Raw genomic sequence first — 22,720 nt, forward strand, 5'->3', positions numbered from 1 at the left:
CGAACAGCTAGATCGTCGTTCGTCGGTGTTAACGTGAAACATGATTCCGGAGACGTTCGAGTTCGCCATAGATCGGGGCGGCACGTTTACAGACGTGTACGCCAGGTGTCCGGGCGGCAAAGTTCGAGTGATGAAACTGCTCTCGGTGGATCCCGCCAATTACGAGGACGCGCCGCGCGAAGGAATTCGGAGGATACTCGAACAGGTAACGATATTCACAATCTACGAGCTCTTCACGATGTCTTAGGCGCGATACTTTTAGGAAACCGGACGTAAGATCGACGGAGAAATCGATACTTCGTTGATATCGTGGATTCGAATGGGGACAACAGTCGCGACGAACGCGTTGCTGGAGAGAAAGGGCGCGAGGATGGCCCTTCTGATAAACGAGGGTTTCAAAGATCTACTTTTCATTGGAAACCAGGCACGACCGAATATATTTGACCTGGTTAGTGATCGAATAATAAAGAAGACGCTGTGGAATAGCGGGGAGGGATAAATATTCCGTCTTTTCAGCAAGTAACCACACCGGAAGTCCTTTACAAGAGGGTCATAGAAGTGAAGTGCAGGGTGGTACCTGCTTTACCCGGTAGATGTTGCCTGGATTCGAAAAAGTGGCGAACAGTGAAGGGTTCCACGGGCGAAGATCTGTTCGTGACGCAGGAACTCGATGAAGAGAGGTTGAAGAAGGACCTGGAGGACCTACGACGATCTGGGATTGAGAGCTTGGCGGTGGTTCTAGCGCACAGCTACATGTCAGTCCCTAAATGTGACTATCAAACATTTGGATTGTAATCAATTGTCGACTTCATAGCTTTTCGTTTGTCTTTCTCTTTATTAGGTTCGCTGAACACGAGATCAGAGTCGGTGAACTGGCGAGAGAGGCTGGTTTTCCTCAAGTGTCCCTTTCCCACGAAGTTATGCCCATGACGAGGATCGTTCCTCGAGGCTTCACCGCCTGTGCTGACGCGTACCTGACGCCGCATATTAAACAGTATTTAGAGGTACATATCCCAGTCCCGTTATTTTTGTTTTAAATCTTGAAGAAAACATTCTATTTCGAAATAGCACACCGCTTTTTCGAATTTCCAGGACTTGTCTTTGGAAGCTAGGACCCTGCATCCTCGATCATTAATTCATAACTCTGTTTCAGGGCTTCGCCTCGGGATTCAAAGATAAACTGAAGGGCGTGAATGTGCTATTCATGCAGAGCGACGGTGGATTGACTCCAATGAACTCGTGAGTCTTTTGTGATTCAAGTAGCCAAGTAACGAACTGGAATAACTGTAATACCACATCCAAACGAGTTCAGGGACAATCTTGTCTAGGTCTTAATTCTTTTTATTCAGGTTCAACGGTTCCCGCGCTATACTTTCCGGTCCAGCCGGTGGAGTGGTTGGCTACGCTATGACCACCTATGGCAAGGAGACCAATTTACCGGTGATTGGATTCGACATGGGTGGGACCTCTACCGACGTCAGTCGTTACGGTGGTAGCTACGAGCACGTGTACGAGAGTACCACGGCTGGCGTGACGATCCAAGCCGCGCAGGTACCATTTTGTAGCTCAGTTACCTATTACTAGATTAGCAATAATATCGCGTCATCGTAACTACTGGAAATAGTTTTCCAAATCATTGAACCGGTGAGAAAGTCTAGTCACTTCGATGATCTCAAACATCACCAAATTCGGTTGAAGTTGGACGTGAACACAGTTGCGGCAGGAGGTGGATCGATGCTTTTCTTCAGGTCGGGTCTCTTCGAGGTCGGACCTCAGAGCGCCGGAGCACATCCTGGACCAGCGTGCTACAAGAAGAATGGCCCTCTAGCGGTGACTGACGCGAATCTGGCTCTAGGACGATTGTTGCCCGAGTATTTCCCGAAAATATTTGGACCGAGCGAGAACGAGCCGTTGGACAAGTCGCGGACGATGGAGGCGTTCCGTGCACTTACCGACGAGGTACGTAAACGGTGACCATTTTAGGGAAGTTGAATTCAATTGAGACTGTTGCTAAAAATCTGTAACTAGTATAGTAATTCATGGAAGATTTTTTTTTTACGTAAAGATTAAAGCTTCTTCTGTAGAAGATTACCATGAGATTTTTATGTAGACGGGGCATTAACTTTTTGTTTATAGATAAACGAATTTTTGGCGAAAGAAGGCCAGAAGTCGAAGACGGATATGACGATCGAAGAAGTGGCTATGGGATTCGTGAGAGTCGCCAATGAAACGATGTGTAGACCGATACGAGCTCTAACACAGGTCTGTTTAAATATAGTTCGCAGACTACAGTAGCTAAGTACTGAGACTGAGATAAATAGAGATAAATTATTTATTCTTTCTTTTTATATGATAGGCTAAAGGATACGATACGTCTCGTCACGTTTTAGCTTGTTTCGGGGGTGCTGGTGGACAACACGCGTGTGCGATTGCACGGTCCCTCGGAATGGGAACCGTTTTCGTGCACAAATACGCGGGAATTTTGTCAGCCTATGGGATGGCCTTAGCCGACGTTGTGGAAGAGGCTCAGGAACCTAGCGCGGAAGCTTACGAAAAAGGTACGTTTGAAAAATCGCGAAAGCATTAATTTCTTCAACTTACAACAAATATGTGTATAATTTAACATATCAATTTTTTAAAAATATAGATTCTGAAAGTGAGAATTAAATAGGGATTTATGTTCGTCATAGAAATAAAATCTATAGTCCAGTAGTTCTAATACCATTGCTTCTTTAAATTCAGAATCGTTTGCGCGACTGGACGAGCGTCTAGATGCTTTAGAGAGAAGAGTTCGAGCTAGGCTATTGAGGCAAGGATTCGCAGAGTCTCACATAATTACTCAGCCATTTTTACACCTGCGTTACCAAGGAACAGACTGCGCATTGATGTGCACGCCGAATCCAAAAGGGGATGGAAACGAGGGTACCAGACATGGCGATTTTCTGACTACGTTTCTAGAAAGGTGAAGTTTCTAATGGTGAGAAATAAAGTGAGAACATGAAATACGAAACTTAACGATGGTTGATTTAGGTATCAGACGGAATTCGGCTTCACTATGTCGAATCGAAAAATTTTGGTCAACGACGTGAGAGTACGGGGAGTGGGGAAGACTGATGTAGATGAAGATCCGACTCTACCGTCTTCTGAAGCACTTCCCAAGTTGGAAAAGGCAAGTAAACAGAAAAATTTGTGATTTTGACAGTGTAGAACATTCATTAGTATCTAAAATATTTACGACATGTTTGCAACTTTGAATCCACAACCATATCCTAGTCATTTCTTATCCAAATCGGTACTGGGTAACAGTTCAAATCGCTAACAAGACACAGAAGTTATTAATATACAATATGTACCCCATACTACCGAATACTCTTACATGATTGACTTTCCAGACAACGATGGTCTACTTCGAGAACGGTTACCTAGAGACCAAGGTGTACCAATTAGCTTCCTTGTCGCCCGGCCACACGATCTCCGGACCAGCTATTATCATGGACAGCCTGAGCACCCTTCTGATCGAGCCCGATTGCCACGCATCGATCACATCTCGCGGCGACGTCGTGATAATGATCGGTCAAGGCCTGAAGACGGAGGTCACGACCGAGTTGGATGCTATTCAGCTCAGCATTTTCTCCCACCGGTTCATGAGTATCGCCGAGCAGATGGGCAGGTAGATCGAGCGATAAGATGCAATTTACGAACCACCCTTTGCGGGGCGAGCTGCTCGAAGTTTCACAAATTGGGATCTCTAAGGATTCTCCAGAGAACCTCGATCTCGACGAACATAAAGGAACGACTGGACTTCTCGTGCGCGGTGTTCGGTCCCGATGGAGGATTGGTGTCCAACGCGCCCCATATACCGGTCCATCTGGGCGCCATGCAGGAGACGGTGCAGTATCAGATGAGAGCCTTCGGGGGTGAATTCACGCGAGGCGACGTGATACTCGCGAATCATCCGTCCGCTGGCGGATCTCATCTTCCGGATCTCACTGTCATAACTCCAGTATTTTACAAGTATTTACATTTCCTAACTTCTAAGTATGTATACAGGGTGAACCACGAATCGTGATCAGTAGAGATTACTCTGTTATTAGCAGTTCGATTGAAAATGTTTTTATCAGGTATAGCATAGTTTCAAGAGATCTTTAACGTGATTATAGCAAATTTTTTGTCAACTCTCTTTTTTCATGATTTTTCAAGGGCACCTTTAATTTTTTGAAAAAACATCTATAATTATTTTACGCCTATCTGTTAGAGGATTTCAAGACGAATTCGATAAGTATCATAATATAACATATGTTACTTTTTTTATATATCTACTGATTACGATTCGTGGTTCACTCTGTATAATACACAGATGAGTTGAGAATACGAATTGGGGATAAATCTTCACAGGGACGTGGCGAAACCGGTGTTTTTCGTGGCTAGTAGAGGCCACCACGCTGATATCGGAGGAATCACACCTGGCTCCATGCCGCCTCATTCTACTACTTTGCTTCAGGTATGAGACCAAGGAAGAATTTCTAGTGATTGTAGCGTGTGTCTGGCTGACGTACAATTTGATGAAGTTCGATGCAAAGACACTTGAGGGTGTTAAATCAATCGAATCTCTGATCCAAGGATAGGAAAAACGTCCATTCAGATAATCCTGAAGGAAAATGTATTTGTGAGAGCTGAATTTGATATGTCTATTAATATTCTGATCAATAAGATTCGCATTTTCTCATCACTCAGTTGTGCAATTCCTCTCAATGATAATATTCCTTCCCAGTTCATTTTAATAACGAAGATACGTCTTGCAGGAGGGAGCTACTTTTAAGAGTTTCCTCTTGGTGCACAATGGTGTGTTCCGCGAGAAGGAATTGACAGAAGAATTGATGGCTCCAGGCAAGATCCCAGGAAGTTCCGGGACCAGGAACCTGTCCGACAATCTGAGCGACCTGAAGGCTCAGATTGCAGCCAATCACAAAGTAGGAATAAGTATTTCGTTTGTTAATCTTTCCTCAGTATCTTGAAGAATGCACAAGAAAATTGCTAATATTTACTCAAGGGTTCGCTATTGGTGAACGAGCTGATCGATATATACGGTCTGGAGGTTGTTCAAGCCTACATGGGTCACATCCAACATAACGCGGAAGTTGCAGTCCGGGAAATGCTGAAATCTGTCGGAAGGAAGCTCTTCGAAGAAACCGGAAGTACCGTTGCAACCGCGGTAGATCACATGGACGATGGAAGTCCGATTAGATTCACTTTGAACGTTGATATCGAGAGAGGCGAAGCGGTCTGTGATTTTACGTATGTTCGATTTGATTGTTATATGAAAACGTTCATGAGTATCATTAAAACCTTTAACGAGAAATTGAAATTGCAGTGGTACAGGATACGAAGTGTGGGGAAACTGTAACGCACCTCGCGCCATTACTCTGTCCGCGTTGATCTACTGTTTGAGGTGTATCGTCGGTCGAGATGTGCCCTTGAATCAGGTACCATCGATATGTCTTTTCGTCGTACTCAATATTTTCTCTGGTTTAATAAGTTAACGTATAAGTACATGTAATAAAACATTCTTCAAAGCTTTCGGTGATTTTTAGGGCTGTCTGAAACCGGTGAAGATAATTATCCCGAAAGGATCACTTTTGGACCCATCTGAAGAAGCCGCAGTGGTCGGTGGTAACGTCCTAACGTCTCAACGCGTGGTGGACGTTATTTTGCAAGCATTCGGGGCCTGTGCAGCGTCGCAGGGTTGCATGAACAATGTAACACTGGGCACCGAGGAGTGGGGATACTATGAGACCGTAGCTGGAGGCAGCGGAGCTGTAAGCGATTTTCTCTGATATATACAATTCTCAATTTAGCAACGTGATTGCTAAAATTAGCAGATCACTTTTGGACCATTTGTTTCATTTAATTTTCAACAATCAACAAGGGACCAACGTGGAACGGTAGAGGAGGAGTGCACACCCATATGACCAACACTAGGATCACAGACCCAGAGATACTAGAGCTTCGGTATCCGGTGATTCTGAATAAATTTTCTCTACGTCCCGGGACTGGTGGAGCTGGTTCCCGTCCCGGAGGCGATGGTGTCATCCGTGAGATGACTTTTAGGTACTTCACGTAAAAACTGACTTTTTCTTTAACTAAAAATGGCCTGACGAACCCATTAGATTACATTTATACTCAATAAGAGTCATCTTCTAGTTCTTATCGCAAGCTACTTTTAACTGGATATGTTTCATTCGTAGAACCCCGATGATGTTGTCAGTGTTAACGGAAAGAAGAGTGCACAGCCCTCCCGGATTGGCCGGAGGATTGTCTGGCGAACGCGGAAGGAACACGTTGCAGACGGCGGATGGGCGAAGAATCAACTTGGGCCCAAAGACTGCGGTGCCAGTGCGTCCAGGGGTATGTCGACGAGACGCTGTTCTTTTTACAGCTTCCATCAACCATTACCTCGAAGGACGAAATATATGAATTGCGTAAAAATATACGCGTCGTTGTAAAATCGTGCGATAAAATTCGGAACAAAATAAACTGCAGGATGTTCGATCCGTCGAACGCAAGTAGCTACGCGCGGCGAAGACGGAAGAAAAGTTGTTCGCGTTTTTACGTTGGATCGTAAAAGGTTTTATCGCGACAATTGCGATCCGGTTGTTTGCAACTCGGTTGTTCCGCGAGAAGCTGAAAAATATCTGATATTACGGCGCGTTTATCGAGGGACGGGGGTCACGGTGTCATTTTCTTCGATTCCGTGGAATGTTCTTTGTATATTCCACGGGTCGTCCGTTTTAATGGGAGGTTTGTTTGCAGGACACGTTCATTTTGGAGAGTCCTGGCGGTGGCGGTTACGGTTCACCTGGTAAAGAGGCTACATTAATAAGGAAGACTACTCAAGGATTCGTCGAGCGAGGAAGCGTCTTTGAATACCGAAAAGCTCAAGAGTCTGTTTGATATGTTGATTAAATATGTTGTGTACAATCAATATGTAATTAATTTAATTCTGTAATTCTGTTAATAAATGCTGTTGTTATCACTGTTCCATTAAATTGCGATCATTTGCTCCGAAACGTTTTTGACGGTAGTCCGATGGTTCGTAATTATGCTCGACGTTCAATTTCTCCGTCTTCCTGTTTATTACCAAATTTCTTAATGAATTGATGGCTATGGCGAAATCAAATTCACCGAAACTAACATCGATTTACCTGGACGCTTCATTCGGTACACGAATGGCGCGCCCGTTTCATTTCCGGTCGCAGTAATTGCTGACCGAAATATCGTGACCCCGTGCACATGTACAGCTCGAAACTTCTGATTGCATATCTGTCCACGAAACGGTTCGAAATGTTTCTTAGATGCATACATCGTTTATATTATATTGGATGATAACGATGGGAAACGAATAGGAAAATCATTCCATTTTTGTGTTCATTAATAGGCTCCACGTTATCCAGAAGTTCAAGACTCCTATGGCAATGGAAACACCGATCAAGGTGGCGAATTATGTTCTTCCCAATTCCTACGTTTATAGCTTGACTTAACTGTCCTGTATCTCGAGTCTTTTCGTTTATCACGCTATATGATATATCATCTCCATTATTCCCATTATCCATTTTACAGTATTTTAATTTTTAATATTTCTTATAAATCTACGAAATCTACAGTCATATCGTGATCCACCGATGATCCATCATGTGTCTCCGAATGTAATTGGGTTCTATTAATTGAAGGAAAATATGTGAAATGAAAAAAAAATCCTGAAAGACGTGTCTTTCTAGTTACTCAAATTTCCACCAGAAAGAAAATACTATCAGGTCTTTTCTGCCCGTGAGGGAAAACGGTGGGAGCCAAAGAACTCTCGTAGCATCGCATTAAAATGCATCACGACGCGGAACACATTAAGGTTCGTTCACAATTAGCTCGTCACAATTAGCCGAAAGAGCGGCTGATCCCAGCGGTTGTACGTGCTGGATCGCAAAGAACTGGAACCAAGATGAAGTTGCTTTTTGGGGTGACTGGGAGGAGTTTCCTTTGGGATCCATGAGGCCAAAAAGAAATAGCAATCACGACGCACAAGGGACCCTGATTGGAAGCCAACCAACACGCCGATGCGGGCCGTACGTTTGTTTTCGTTGTTCACCACGTCGACGGACAAAAACGTTCGCTTCGTTATTTAACTTTAAAAAGTTTTGTCGTCACCGTTAACAAATTGTTTAACAGACCAGCAACTGACGCTTGACTTCCTCAACTTCGTCAACTAATTAGCAAGCAACGAATCTCACCTTACGTATTTCTTTACAATTTCATACAATCCATTAGAACATGAAATTGTTAAAGACAATCATTTTTAACTTTATCAGAACCTGATAAATCTCTCCTAGAACTCAATATTTGTGGAAAGTAAGAGATTTCCGTAATTCAAAAACTTTATTACCAATAGTCATCCAGTTCTAGTAGTCGATAATTTCCCTTTCCCACGACTGTTATCGGGAGTCAATCTCGTACAGCTGCGACACGAGTTATTCACATAGAATCACCGATACTAAAACAGCATAAAATACGAAGTGTTCCCGAAGCCGTTAATCATCCAGCTGTCGATATTACATCTTGGAACCGCGAAGAAACGCGTGTTAAATTGATGGTTCGAATTTCCCAGCAAGGGTTGCCCGACTTACGATCCCCTTGAACTCTCCCACGCATTTATTCTCGCGACGGAATCGCTCAAAGAATTTTAATACGACACATGCACGTAGTTCTTCGGCCTATCAGGTGGATGAACCGAAGGGTTCAAGGGACAAGCACGTCGCGTTATGATCGGAAAACGATAAAGTTTCCCCGAGAAATTTTACGAATGCCTCTCCACCCCTCGGACGTAGGGGAGGGGGAGGGGGAAGGCAAGCGGAAAAGTTGCATGAAAAACGACGACAGTTCGACGAAACTTTCGTCCCGGTGGCCGACGAACTTATACATCCTTTCTCGTCGATACCCGCAGCTCGCCCTGGCTTGTCCGCCAGTAAAACCGGTCGCGCGATCCCTCTCCGTCCAAGAATTCTTGCTGTCGTCGGTGGAAAATTTCGACGGGGAACCGCGAAATACGTATTTCCGGGCGGATGAATTCGTCGAAGACCCTTTTATTGGCGTCCTCGAGACGCCAGTTACCCACGAAGACAGCCGCATCTGTGTTTAACTTGATCAACCTCTTTCCCCTTTGAACGATCCAAGCTATCCGTCAAATGTCCACGTGTGCGCCGATCATCTTCGCTAGGCTATCCGATCGTCGGAGCAGACTGTGCAAACGACAATTAGCCGACGTTCGATCAACAGTCGCAGCCCCCCCTCCCCCCTCCGTAGGTTATATTTCATCGTTTTGCGCAATCACTCTTCCCGAAACAGCTGTCCGTCGCCCCTATATAATCGCGATTTCGCGCGACATTCTACAACGATCGTGTCGTGAACGATAGAGAATCAGATTTTCCGCGATGAAACTATTTACGGTGTCCAGTGGGCTTCTGGTGGCTGCGTTCTATTCCGTTTTCGTGTTATCGTTTGTCGGCTGCGAGAAGACGGTCGACGATGCTGTCCTCGGGAATTCCGTGTATCTGAATCCGAGTGACGAGAATCTGGTGGCGGCTCTTTTTAGACAAGTAATTACGCCGGAGCACGAGGGGAACAAGGCGGCGTACAGAGACGCCTTTGAGAAAGTCCTGCGACTTATTCGGACGAGCTTCGACCAGGTGAGTGGGTATTCCAGACCTGACAATGCTCGCTAATTACTTTTCCTTTTGCGTTTTTCTTGTTCTTGCTCCCTGTCTCCCGCGTCATGAAAAAGACAACGGACACCTAGGACGAAGAGAGCGACGACCAAAGCCGTCTGAACTCTTGACCCTCCCCCTTTCGTTTTTCCTACTGCTGTTTTCTTTATGCGTTCTGATGGCTTGAGTTTGACTCGCGCCCCCTTACGACTTGGTGGCGTATTATTTCTTTTGGTAATTTATTTCGAGCCACGGAGTGGACCCTGGCGACGTGTTAATGGAAATGCTCGTGTTGGTCAGTCGGTGTAGATGAGCTGTTGTGATCTGTAATGATCGATAAAGTATGGAAAGCGAGTTCCAGTAGTATTGCTGAAGATTTACAGTAGTGTATGCGTCTACTATAAAATAATAAATTTGTTAAATTTCATTAACACTCACTTGACAGTTATTATTGGATTTATCGACTAAATGTACGAAAAATTGGGTTTTAGTATGTATAACATTACAATGGGAATTACTGTATATAATTGTAAAAAAAGTAAAAAAGTTTTTAAGTGGCATTAGACGGTTTCAAAATATTAAAATGTTCTTGAGAATCATTTATATGTCATGTAATATACTCAAAAATGCAACAAAATATATCTTTGGTAATTTTAAAATAATGTGGGAATGAAAGGGTTAGATTTAGTCATTGTATCTCTGTTTTGTCTCCCTTTTTCCTAAGTGAATCTCTTTACCTGTAAACCTGCCTACTTAGATCGATTGATAGTAGAATGATCGTTCCATGGGCGTATAGTAAATATAAATGTGCAAACCACGTCGATGCAACCTAATATTACTTAACGAACAATGACGTTTCAATTTTCATTTCAATTTCACGAATCCCTCGACAGCGAATTCGTATTCCACGAAATGCTGAATTTATTGGGAGTGACGAGATTACGTCGACGGCAAGGGATAACGCGATTAAGCTTAACGAGATCAACGATTCTTTCAGGATCTGGATGTTACAGGAAACCAGGATATGATCAGCTCGAAGGGAAAGAATGACGGGACTACGTCGTCTTCGTCGGGATCGCGTAAATTGAATCGGCGATCGGTAGAAGCGCCATTGACGAAAGGAGACGACGAGGAGACGCGCAGCACACGCGTCCCCGATTCTGGATTCCCCAAACAACCGTCGAATCCGAACGGCAAACGTATCCCCGATCCGCGAGACGTGTCTCCACATCCTCCACCTATGTCTTCGTCGGTGGATCGCGTCGAGAGTCAACATACCGCGACCTACCCGCGGGAGCCAGCAGTCTATCCACCTGCGGCGAACGTTGATCCCAATTCGTACAAGCCCACCCCGTTGGAAATCAAACTGGAGAAGTTCTTAGACGAGTACGAGCCACATCACGATGATAACAGTCTGGTTCGTATATGACAATTGTAGATACAAGTAAAGTAAATCATCGATAAGTGTTCGACGATCCTTCGGCACTGACAAGGAGAAGATTTTAGAATTGATTCACTAACCGTTACGATATTATTGTTCTCGAAAATTTAATTCCAAATGTACATGATTTTGAAACGTTACTGTAAACAGAAAAGCGAGTAAATGTATGATTCAATCCACTTATCCGAACGTGAATTCCGGATATTCGAACGAAAAAAATTACAGGTAGGGAGGAAAATCAATGAAATCCTATTATATGAACTGATTTTGATCCCCAAGATGTGTAAATCGAGTTTTACTGTAATGACAGTGTTAGGTACACATACAATCTTTATATTCCTTGCATTTTCGTGTCGGTCACGATAGTTTCTAAACGAACTGATGTCAACACACCGTATGTCTGTATATTAATTAATATTTTTACAGCTAAACCTGCTGTCGAATATACAGTTGGGCAACATCGGTCTGCCGGGTCTGCCGGGTCAGCCTATTAGGAGGTTTCTCCACGGAATATTCCAGACACTCGCTATAAGCACAAGACCCACTGAAACGATTCAGGAGTCGATCGATCGATTCCCGGGAAAATTGTTCGTTCGCGGCAGAAGTGCGGCTAACACCATGAGGGAAAACACGGAGGGGGATGGACTTGGGATTCACAAGGAGGTGAAGGTGGGTCCATTTTCCGTGAGGCTTGACGTGGGAAGATCTTGATCCTCTCTCAGTTCCAGTCCACGATACCACAGTTAACGGATGATCTGTACATATATATATACTTTTTTTTTGTTTGTAATTTTGTCTAAGCGATGACCAAGTTTGTTCTATCGAAATAAATAAATCGACGAGATCAGAAGGTTCATCGACGTCTCCGTTGTCTTAATTCCCGATAATGTGTAAACTGTAAGGGAGAAGGGGGGTGGGGAGAACGAAGAAATGAAAGAAACGCTACAGCTTAAGATATCTCGGGGGCAGAGATAGTTTCGAAATAAAAGCACGGAGGTAGACACGAAGGGATGTCTCCGTCGGGGATAAATCGAGTCGAGTGTTTGGGATAGAAATTGCTCGGTTATTAGACGGTTCGTCGTCACTGGTCTGGCTCGATTCGCCGACGATCGACCAGTGAAACGGTCACAGGGAATGAAACCGCGAATGAACAGCGAAACAATGGCCAAGTATTGCGGACCGAAGTACCGATGGCTTATTAACAGACAGTCTATTTTTTCTTAATTAATCGTATGTACCCGTTGCACGATGTATTCATTTGACAAATAAACTCATCGTGAATATTAATAATCAATGGGCTTGACTCAACGTTTTCAGGATAATCAAATTAATCAGCCGGATTCTTGTCGGGTGTAGGAAATTTAATTTAACAGGATCAATCAATAATTGCGAATCATCGTTTCTATTCAGTTAATTTGCCGATTTCATGTATTAAATTGCTCATGTTGGTCAACGTGGGTCATTGTTTGCACGATCATACCGGTCTGACGTTTACATGCTTGTGTTTGTAAAATTTGTCTGACTGTACTCTGATTCCAATAAATACATGTTCCGGATTTGTTTTATTTAATACATATTTATAAACAGATCGTGCGCTGAGCACGAGGTAACCCGTGTACCTGTTCGTTAAAGGTTATTGTTTGTTCCCTTAATATTCATAAACACAAACAATGATGTGTAATTATTCGTTTTGTACGAGAATTTCGTACGGATCAATGAAAAACAGATCATAGAGCATCATCATCTGTAATGGTCAGACAGGGCCGAAAGGTATGTACAAGCGAGCATACGGCGATTCCTCATTGAAAAATACGGAAAAATATAAAATAAAATTTCTTCACTTGAAGCTTTGTTTTCGAGAAAATCCTGGATTATGTATCCAATTGAATAGGACTTGGCTAGTGCGTCAGCCCCGAGATCGGAACAATAATCGAGAGGAGTCTGTATAACGAGTTTATATTGCACCTGCATTTTCTTCTATTCCTAAAAAATTGGCCATTCTGCTATAACAAAACACGTCGACAAATTCAATCCTCTAGCCAGAAACATTTGTTCATTTTCATTTAAAATGACACACCTAACAAAGTGTATATCCGTTATTGTATCCTGCTGTTACTTAATTTGAAGTGAAACGGCACAAAACGATTGAAAAAACCTATGTCAATGTTGTTCTATCTGCACATATGTATGTGAGAGATGGTTTCAACGAGTAAAAAATCCCGATTTCGACTTGAGGGACAAACTACGCGTTGGACGACGAGAAGCAAATGGCCAAGAGAAGCTGGATCGATGTCGATAAAATTGACGATGGAGAGGCTCGACGATCGAACGGCCCGGAAGGGCGGCGTGTATGTTTTCCTCCCATCACGGAGGATTATTTTTCACGTATTACCCGAGTGCGGTGGTGTTCTCCTTGTGCCCACGGCCCGATGGGCCATAACTCCGTCGAATGGGGCTCGAAAGTCGAGTTCCTCGATCATAGTGTCTCCTCGATAGGGCATCGCGTGGTGCTCTCGAATTACTTTACCTCGACAACCGGGTGTAGAAAAATCAAGACGCGAAAGATACTGCGGCTCGTAAAAGCCGAAGCACCCGACCTCGATTCGGTCCCGCGAATCGATGCCTCCCCTATCAAGCCTCGAGGAGCGGAAATCGCTTAATTCCACGGGACCGACCGCGTAATCGTCGATACTTTCACGCGCGGTCTATCCCTCTGTTTTTTTTCTTTTTATCGGTCCGCCTTGAAAAGAAACTCACTCCGTCGAGAAACATTCCGTTGGGAAGAAAGGGAGCGCTGATCCCGGAATACGCGAAGTGGAGTCGCGTAAACGTGACCCACGGTGTGTCTATGTGTTTGTGTGTGTATATGTGTGCTCCCGGGTGCTCGAGATTTACTGGGACCGCAGCTGGACCTTCAGCAATTCGTTTTTGAGGGAAAATGTGGCCGGTACGAGGGTAGCATGCCGGCCGGTGGACACCTGGAAGCTTGCGCCTCTGTGAAAATGATAAGACACGCGGTTACACACTCGCAATATAAAGTACGAGGACTGTACTTGGTACCGGTGGGTGGAAAAGCTTGCCTGGAGCCACGGGACTTGGGAAACTAAGGATTTTCTCGACGTGCCGATGGACCTAATATACGTTCGCCGCCGATCGATCCGGTATGCTGGTACTTTGACTTTGTTTGATTTAATTTTAAGAAGTCGACTGTAATAACAAAATGCACACGATTTACGGACACTGACCTCTGCTTCTTGACTATGCTGCGCGTACGTGTGGCCCACCGCTCAGCTGATTGGAGTTCGTTTAACTGCTAATATCTCGGAAATGGACCGTCATATTACAAAACGGTAAATGACTTTTCCATCTTTCTGGGACACCCTGTATACACCAAGAAGTCCCGGGGCCAGTAACCGTTTCACCCGCAACCCAGCCGACGTAAATTCGCAGGAATCTCATCGAGCACGAGACGAATGGTCTTCCTTCCGTTGCAAGCTGCCTTGACACCGCGTCTGAACATCCGGTAAATTGGATGCGTGTTCCGGCGGACGTGTACGAATTACGCGGCGAAAGAGTATCACGCGAGGCTCTTGCCCAAGGCCAAAGGAAAAATTATGGTAGATGGGGGCGGTGGGTTAGGCGAAATAACGCTTTTCGCCGGGGCGAGCTCGGACCCTCGTCCGGCGCGGAAAGGAGCTACGATCGACGGAGGTCGCGTGTTCGCACACAGGGTAGGGTGGGGGGACCGTTGGGACGAATAGAAACGGAAACTCGCGTAGCACGGCGAACGATAAAGGGGTGGTCACCCTCTGCCAGTGGCACGTTACCAACGGAACCGCCGGCATAAATCGTATTCCGCCCCCCGTTCCACGGTTACGTGTAACGCGGCCCCTCCGCGACCGTATGCGCCGGTGATCTTCCAGGGGGACAACGACGGCACAGCATCGAACACACACGCCCGAGCGGGTGTACCATCGACGCTTGTCTCGGCCCGATCTCCCGCATAAATCCCAGAATCCCGCGCCCGTTATTCCGCGCGCGACTCCGCACGAATAATTTCCTGGCCGTTCGTTTTTACGGCCCCAGCCTCTGTTTACCTTTCGACGACGTGTATTTTAATGTTCGGCGTCGTTCCGCTGATACCGAGACTGAGAAATTGCCGTAGCAGACCTAGAGTGTACCGGTTATTTGACATCGATCGGTATCCACTCTTACATAATGGGCGTTTTCGTGTTCGAAACATCGAAACTTTAGATTGTAACTATTCTGAAGGCACTTGGTTCACAGATGTGGGATTTGAATGGGTTTCGTGAATCGAGGCTGGTTTTAATCCCAGATAGCGCATAATGTCTTGAAGACGCTTATTTTGAGGCTATTTTAAGTCAAAGGCGCTTTTAAGTTATGTTCAACGCGTTATTGGGCGTCATGCGCTATGTGGGATGTAGTGTAAAATAAAATGCAATATTACATGGTTATATACTACCATCTTACAAATCCCAACTAAAATCGAAATCGGAAAGTTGGGATCCTTCCCTTGTTAGCGACTTTAAGCCTAAATACAGTTAGTCACTTTATACTTTTACATAGTTACAAAGTGTAAAGTGACGAACTATGTTCAGGTTTAGAGTCGCTAACAAGGGAAAGATCCCAACTTTTCGATTTCGATTTTAGTTGGGATTTGTAAGATGGTAGTATACAGGTTCCTAATGATATATGTGAAATATTAGGTGTAGACATTCGATTATTTTAAAGACATACTTAAACAATTAAAGTTACGAACCCTCGACTTATATTACGAATATAGTCAACGTTCTCAAAGCTGCTTTGAAAAAAGAAGTTTCGTGAAAACCGACGGAGATACTGAGATTGAGGAAAGTAAGTAGCGGACGATCATGCACTAAATAAAGAAGCGATCGTAAAGCGAATTATCAACTTTTCTATTTTTCCAGCCAAGAGTTTCTATCCTCGACGCTCCGTGTATCAAACAAAGGAAACTCGTTTCCGTCGAACTCGAACTATCGCAGCTTCTCGAAGGATTGTCATTTCGCTCAAGAAGAAACACGAGGAGTTTACAAGCGTAATGACGTGTCACGGGCCTAACGAGACGCCGGAACTTGAATTTTAAACAGAGTTAGACCCTCCCTCCCCTTCCAGAAAACTCGACGGAAGTTGATCGGCGAGCAGCGTCACGCGAGGGCGTTCGCCCCTTCGGGCTCCGGATCGCTTCATTCTAATATTTCTTCGTGACGACGAGCAAACCTTCTTAAGGCGTTCCGGGTGTTTGCTCAATATTAGAATGGTCCTAGCGTAATGACGAAGAGGGCCGCCAGAGCAGAGGGTGGTGGGACGAGTGAGAGGAAAGCGGAGGCAAGACGTGTTTGCCGGTCTTGCGGGGCCATTGTCTTGTAATGGTATGCGAATCTCTTTAGAAGTTCTCTTCTGGATTTGGGTCGTGCTCCGGGAACAGGCGTTGGGAGCTTTAAAGTCGACCGCCTTGCGAAATCCTTTCTCGATTACGGGGAGGGGAGGGGGGCTTTTTACGACCGCGAAATTGAACCGCGAGGACCCCTCCGTTATTTACACTCGAGACTTCCGAAAACTTACGATACAGGTCTCATGATCGTTAGAGAATTGATTTTCGAGACGGATCAGTGTTGCGGGGGTTCCATTCAATACGATATCGCGAGTAGGAATAAACTGGTACTGTCAAGGTGTCAATTCTTTCACTCATAACTTGTAATGAATACAAAGTTTTTTTTTTTATAATATATTGTAACCAGAGTTGAGCAGAATTTTATTCGAATATTATACAGTGACAAGCTGCAGTATCTAGGGGCATCATCCTGAGTTTTAAGCATGGTTATATGCCAAATGTCGACTCGTTCAGGAACTAGTATTATTTTGTTACAAAAATTTGACTTTTCACGTTTACACGATTAAAAATGACGAAGTACATTTTTAATATTTTATTTGTTATTCGAAACTCTTTATTTAGATAATAAATTTGCCCATTTCTGATTTTAATAAAGAGATATTTTATCGATGAACATTTATTACCGAAGTCATATTTTATTAACGAACATTTATTAATAAAGTATGTAATAATAACCGGACCAGTGCACTCCCCCCACCCTGGACAGAAAAAGGAGGATTTTCTCCCCACCCTACAAGAAACAAATTGGATTTTGTCCTCCCTCCCTTCCCAGAGTTATAAAATTTTTATGTAATATTTAATATTGCAGAATAATTTGAAACACGACCAACAGCCTCTATTAACAAAACGCATACATTCTCAATGATTTGTGACTTAAAAAACAAAATAAAGTGTGGTTACGTACGGTTTTTTTCACTGTGACAGTCGATGTGTTAATTAATAGTTCATACTTTTGCCCCCCCCCCCTCCTTGACTGATAACCTGGCTATGCCCACGTAACCGGACGACATCCACCTTCATATTCATTAGTTTTCACATCAATTATTCGCTTCATTCAATGACTTCTTTTTTTCCACACGGAAAACACATCACAACCGAAAGTATGGATACTACAAATACTCGATATCGAAACGAAAGTATCGATTATTTACTTCTACTTACTTGAATCGATTCATTCCTACTCGTGAGACGATCCTGTTTTCATCGAGTGATCTCCCGCGACTCGCGTCAGTGTGTTTTGAGGTTAGCTTTCACGGTTACTTAGAAATTCGTCTCGATGTCGAGGCTATCGTCGATCATTAAAATACCGAGGAATCTGTTTAAATTTACGAAAACTCCTGAAAATCGGCGTGATCGGAAAAATTATATGTTAAGGAAGCTTGTGTTTAATTTGTCGAAGTTCAATAGATGGGGGCTGTACACTCACGACGTTGTTGACACGAGAACTCCCATAATCCAGGAGGTGCTTCGACGTTTGCCGAAGGATGTGTTGGACGCTCGAAATTTTCGGTATTTCCCATCTGATACATAACTGACGGTCGTTGAACCGGTACCACAATTTTGTTGACAAACTTCTGCGGGAATATTCGTCGGCGAACGCGAACCTTCTCGCCCGTGAACGACCACGAGGCGAAACTATTTGCGCGCGCGACATCGAGTGGCCGTTACATTGTGGAATTTCCAGGATTATACGGGCATTGCAATTAGACTTTTTGAAGACTTATCTGCCACGGGAAGAATGGATCACGTATGAGCAGGACCTACAGTATCGGTACCTGCAAGCGTACATACACGAGATCATCGCGGAGAGAATAGAGATTTACGAGTTCGGGTGCGTTAACTACAGCGAAGACGAGTGGCCCACTGGCGTTCTGAAATGAAACGGAAACGGAGATCTGCTTTTCCCCTTCCCTCCAACGAGCCTGGTTTGAACTATGCATGAGGGGAGGCAACAAAAACCCGCGAGCTGAAAGAACGTTGAAGAAAGACCGGGATTTCGATAGTATTCATTTGATCGCGATACATTCACATCGATCGGTGAGAAATTCAACTCTATATTGTACGAATAATAATAACTGTTTGAATATACTACTGAAATGTTTGGTGACTATGTCGTGATGGCCAGATTTGATATGCGAGTGGTGGGAGCTGATCTAGTACCACCTCAGTAATTACTAGAGATTCCTGTCTTTCACTCCATAATATTCATTTCGATCCCTTATCCTTGTATTAAGGAAAAGGAATAGGTTGTTAGGTTAACATCAGTAGCATCTGATATGAAAGAAATCGTGTTCAATCTACAAATCTGCTCATATAAATATCTGTCAACACGTTGAGTGTCATATAGGTTATCAGTGACCGACAGTAAACTTTCTCTTCAGGCCACGTCGGTCGTCGATAATTGATATATCATTACCCCCCAAATCGTTTTACATTTTTCTTCGTAAACCTATTCGCACAATTTTCTAACATTTGCAAACAACCATCAAAAGTCATCAAAACCAACTCGGCACTTGACACGTTAAGGAGTTAACCCACTCTGACCGTTTGAATGTCATAGGTACCTTTGTGAATTTTTTCAGGGAATACAGTGAAGTAACCTGGAAGTCAGTTGCAAAGCCTGTAATATATACATATATGTCCAAATATACAAAATATTTTATTTCCATACAACAAATACAGAAAAAATTCGCAAAGGTATCTATGATTTCCATGCGGTCAGGGTGGGCTAACCCGTTAACCTACATGTACTAGGTGACTACAGTACCTAGCTCTTCAACACAAAACCAGCCCCACAGTAAATTAATTCTCAGAATCAATCAACACAATCACGAATAAAGTGTTCGCGACGTTCTACTTCCTCATTACAATAATTGTATCACATAGAATAGCATTATCTGTCTCTTTTATAAGAATTCCTATCTCAACTGCAATCTTCAGTACATACATACAGTGAAACGAAAGGAGAAGAAGAACGCAGTCGCCAGTGAATTCAGATAAGAAACACGGAATAGTTACAGCCAACGTATGCTTTGCATGCTCGTCGCGAAATTCTTTTCATTCTGTCTTCCCTCGATCTACATTCGCGTAACATATATTACGGCGACGAGGAGGAGAATTGGATAGCGAACGACAGCCGCGGTGGTTTCAGTTCTCGACGATAACTTCGTTATCCCGCTGCCTTAATTATGGGCCGCGCATTCAAGTGCCCGCGGCTTTGTGCGCGCGCGCGCGCACTCGGCAAGGATGTCACTCGAGATCTAAAAGTTGCTTCTTCGAGTGCATCGCGATGCAGGCGACTGCTTCAAGGAGTGCTCTTCAGAGTCTGCCCTGACCTAGACAGGATTCCTTCGGTTCGCTGTCGTTCAAACGTATCTACCCAACGACTGCAAAACGCTTCCGCGGTCACACGCTCGTCTTTATGAACAGGTATCTCGTCTATGAACAGGTAACTCCTCTATGAACAGATATCTCGTAGCGGCGCGGCTTCATTACCGCCGCGAAATATTTCCTCGACCGAAAAATCTCGCTTAATTAACGGTTAATTATCGGCGTCCCGCGACTCCTTGTAAATTTCTTTGCGTGCAGTCGAGACGCCACGGGTGAACGTTTCGTAATTCCCGACGGTCCGGTACGCAACGAATCGCTTGATGGTTTTTCAACGTCACCTTTAATTATGCGCAAATAGTTCGTCGGATGATTCTAGGACACCTGAGGAACTTGGAAGCGAGGTGATTGATGGCGACAATTATAGACGATTTACGGTCTGATGAATTTAAGTAGTATGGCGAGCTTTTAGGGACCATTTTGTATAACAAGGGGAACAAGTTTTAACGATAAAACAGAAGAATTCCTGAAATGTGTAGACAATTTCAAATTTGTACAGGGGAAGTTGTGTTAGGAATTACAAATAGAGTTTAGTTTCTTGTATTCATGAAATGGTTCAAGGTCACCTTGATTAAACCTCATTAAAACGTTTTTTGATACAACCAATAGCTAACTAGTTATTTTAGATAGTAGCTCTTATTCACTTATGATTTATATCGAGTGTATACATACGCTCGTAGTATTTCGCAGCGAGCATGTATGTATATACACTCATAGTAGCGAAAGTGTAAAAATATAAAAGATACGTTCATTTTATTCTTATTTCACTACGTTCTTGCGCGTTTATAGAAGGACTGGATCTATTTTCCTACACTAGAAGAAAACAGAATGCAAAGCACATCATTCACCGTTACGAATATTTAGACATAATATTATATTAACGCCGATACGAGGTACTAACACTGTTTCAGAAACTTCAACAACAATTTGTCAGTTCCTCCAACTCCGTTATCGGACGCGCCACCCTGTAAACCTCTATATTTCGTAACTGAACCCTTCTATGGAAGAACTCTGCAATGCGGCAACTATGCCAAGCCATAGGTTCAAAGCGTGTACAACTTTCGAGCACTTTGTTTTAATACACTTACAATTAGTTGTGCATCGTGTGCATCGAACGCTACGACCTTTTTTTTAAGCCAGAGCCACTGCACCAACTAGATAAAATGTCCGCAAGTGGTGGAGCCGTTTCGTCGGAAGTTGCCCGATACATCTCGAACTTCCCGCGAAACGTTTCAGCCCCGACAAAGACTTCCGGTACGTAAACAGACCGGTGAATAATCACCCACAAAGGTCGTGTCACCTTTGGGGATTCTCATTCGGGGATATTCATGAATTTTTTGTAAGAAAACTATTGCTAGTATTCGATTAAACTTTCTTTGGGAACAAAATGGGACATCTTCCAGTTGTAGAAAATATTTTTTTTTTGTGTCGGTAGTGTTTACAGTTTATTAGTTAATGTAGAAGCTTGTTATGCTCTTCGACGATGTAATTTCTATTGGTGTAATATTGTAGTTTATGTCATAGACATCTGATTGCAGAATACAAAAAATGTTCGTAAAGTTAAATAGTTAACGTTGTAACTGAACCAAACTCTAAGAAAAAACATGAAAAATTGGAAAAGCTATTGCGTTTGAAAGAAAAATCAGCTTATTTCCCTAGATAAATTTAGATTCATATCAATGAAAAAAATGTTATAAATAAAAATTAAACTCAATATTTGAGGTTCAGTGCCCAGAGACTTGTATAACGAATAAAATGAGCTATGCATGAAATTAACCACTTAATTAGTTTTTGAGTTATCGTGAACGCCAATTTCGAAAACATGATTTCGAGAAAAATTCTTCTAAAGTTCTATGTTGTTTGCCATTTCGAATTCTGGCGCGACATATTGAACAGGCTGTAACTTCTTTGCTTTTTGTAATTCGACTTTCAAATTTTGGGAGCATATTTTTATCAATTGTATCTATGGTTTATGTAAAAAAAATTATTTCCCTTTTTCGACCTATCATACGAGAATCCATCTTAATCGCAGGGGATACTTCAATTACGATAGTCCTGGCCGTGTCGCGACAAAAAGTTCGCGGGTGGTGGGACCAGAGATGAAATGGCGGCGCCGCCACTTCCGGCGAACGAATATCAGCATCATAATGGTACCGTAAACTCGCCCCGGGGAATAGGATTACGGCAATTTCGAGCCTGGTGCTAAATAAGGCGTTCAATATCCTCGCCAGCGGCGCCCCACGGCACGATTATACGCTTGTCGAGTGGTTAACGAACGCGTCCGTTTATTCGGTTGGAAACAAGGCGGAGCAATGTTAATTCCACGCTACCTTCCCTAGTCGGATATTTAACAAGCGTCCTGTTTTCAACAAGTAGAAGTTTCACGGACGGCCCCGATAACTCTATAGTTTTAACGACGTCGCGGACGACCCACGTGGAGGTAGTTTCGAGTTCGTTTAGCTCGTTTCCCTCCCCACTCTTATTCAATTCGCCGCCGATAAAACGAACTTGACACGCCGGGGATAATGGCGGGGAACGATTTAACGCGATTTATTCTTCGAGAATTTACGGAACATTATCGAATCGAATGTTTGAACCGCGAAGGAACGAGGATCTGCAGTTTTTCCACTTTGTACGCTAATTGTCGGAGGTGCGCTCCATTGGAGCCGTTTAAATTCTATCGTCCTTTGAAATCGTTCTAATTCGGGC

At 43.6% G+C, this 22,720-nt stretch overlaps 1 protein-coding gene across 1 annotated transcript; it reads left to right on the forward strand.

The window, feature by feature from the left end:
* The first annotated feature begins 40 nt into the window (after window positions 1-40).
* On the forward strand, window positions 41-6,964 carry LOC107188016 (5-oxoprolinase). The gene is made up of 21 exons (XM_015576237.1): window positions 41-205; window positions 263-448; window positions 517-755; window positions 842-1,004; window positions 1,154-1,239; window positions 1,350-1,551; window positions 1,699-1,959; window positions 2,137-2,262; window positions 2,357-2,558; window positions 2,743-2,962; window positions 3,031-3,169; window positions 3,393-3,670; window positions 3,754-4,014; window positions 4,396-4,501; window positions 4,803-4,970; window positions 5,051-5,295; window positions 5,372-5,483; window positions 5,592-5,816; window positions 5,927-6,108; window positions 6,246-6,405; window positions 6,811-6,964. The coding sequence occupies exons 1-21, from the start codon at window positions 41-43 to the stop codon at window positions 6,949-6,951; spliced, it is 3,867 nt and encodes a 1,288-aa protein (XP_015431723.1). The 3' UTR covers window positions 6,952-6,964.
* Window positions 6,965-22,720: the final 15,756 nt, after the last annotated feature.

The sequence above is a fragment of the Dufourea novaeangliae genome, unplaced genomic scaffold (assembly GCF_001272555.1).
Source record: "Dufourea novaeangliae isolate 0120121106 unplaced genomic scaffold, ASM127255v1 scaffold109, whole genome shotgun sequence".
In the NCBI taxonomy this organism is placed as follows: domain Eukaryota; kingdom Metazoa; phylum Arthropoda; class Insecta; order Hymenoptera; family Halictidae; genus Dufourea; species Dufourea novaeangliae.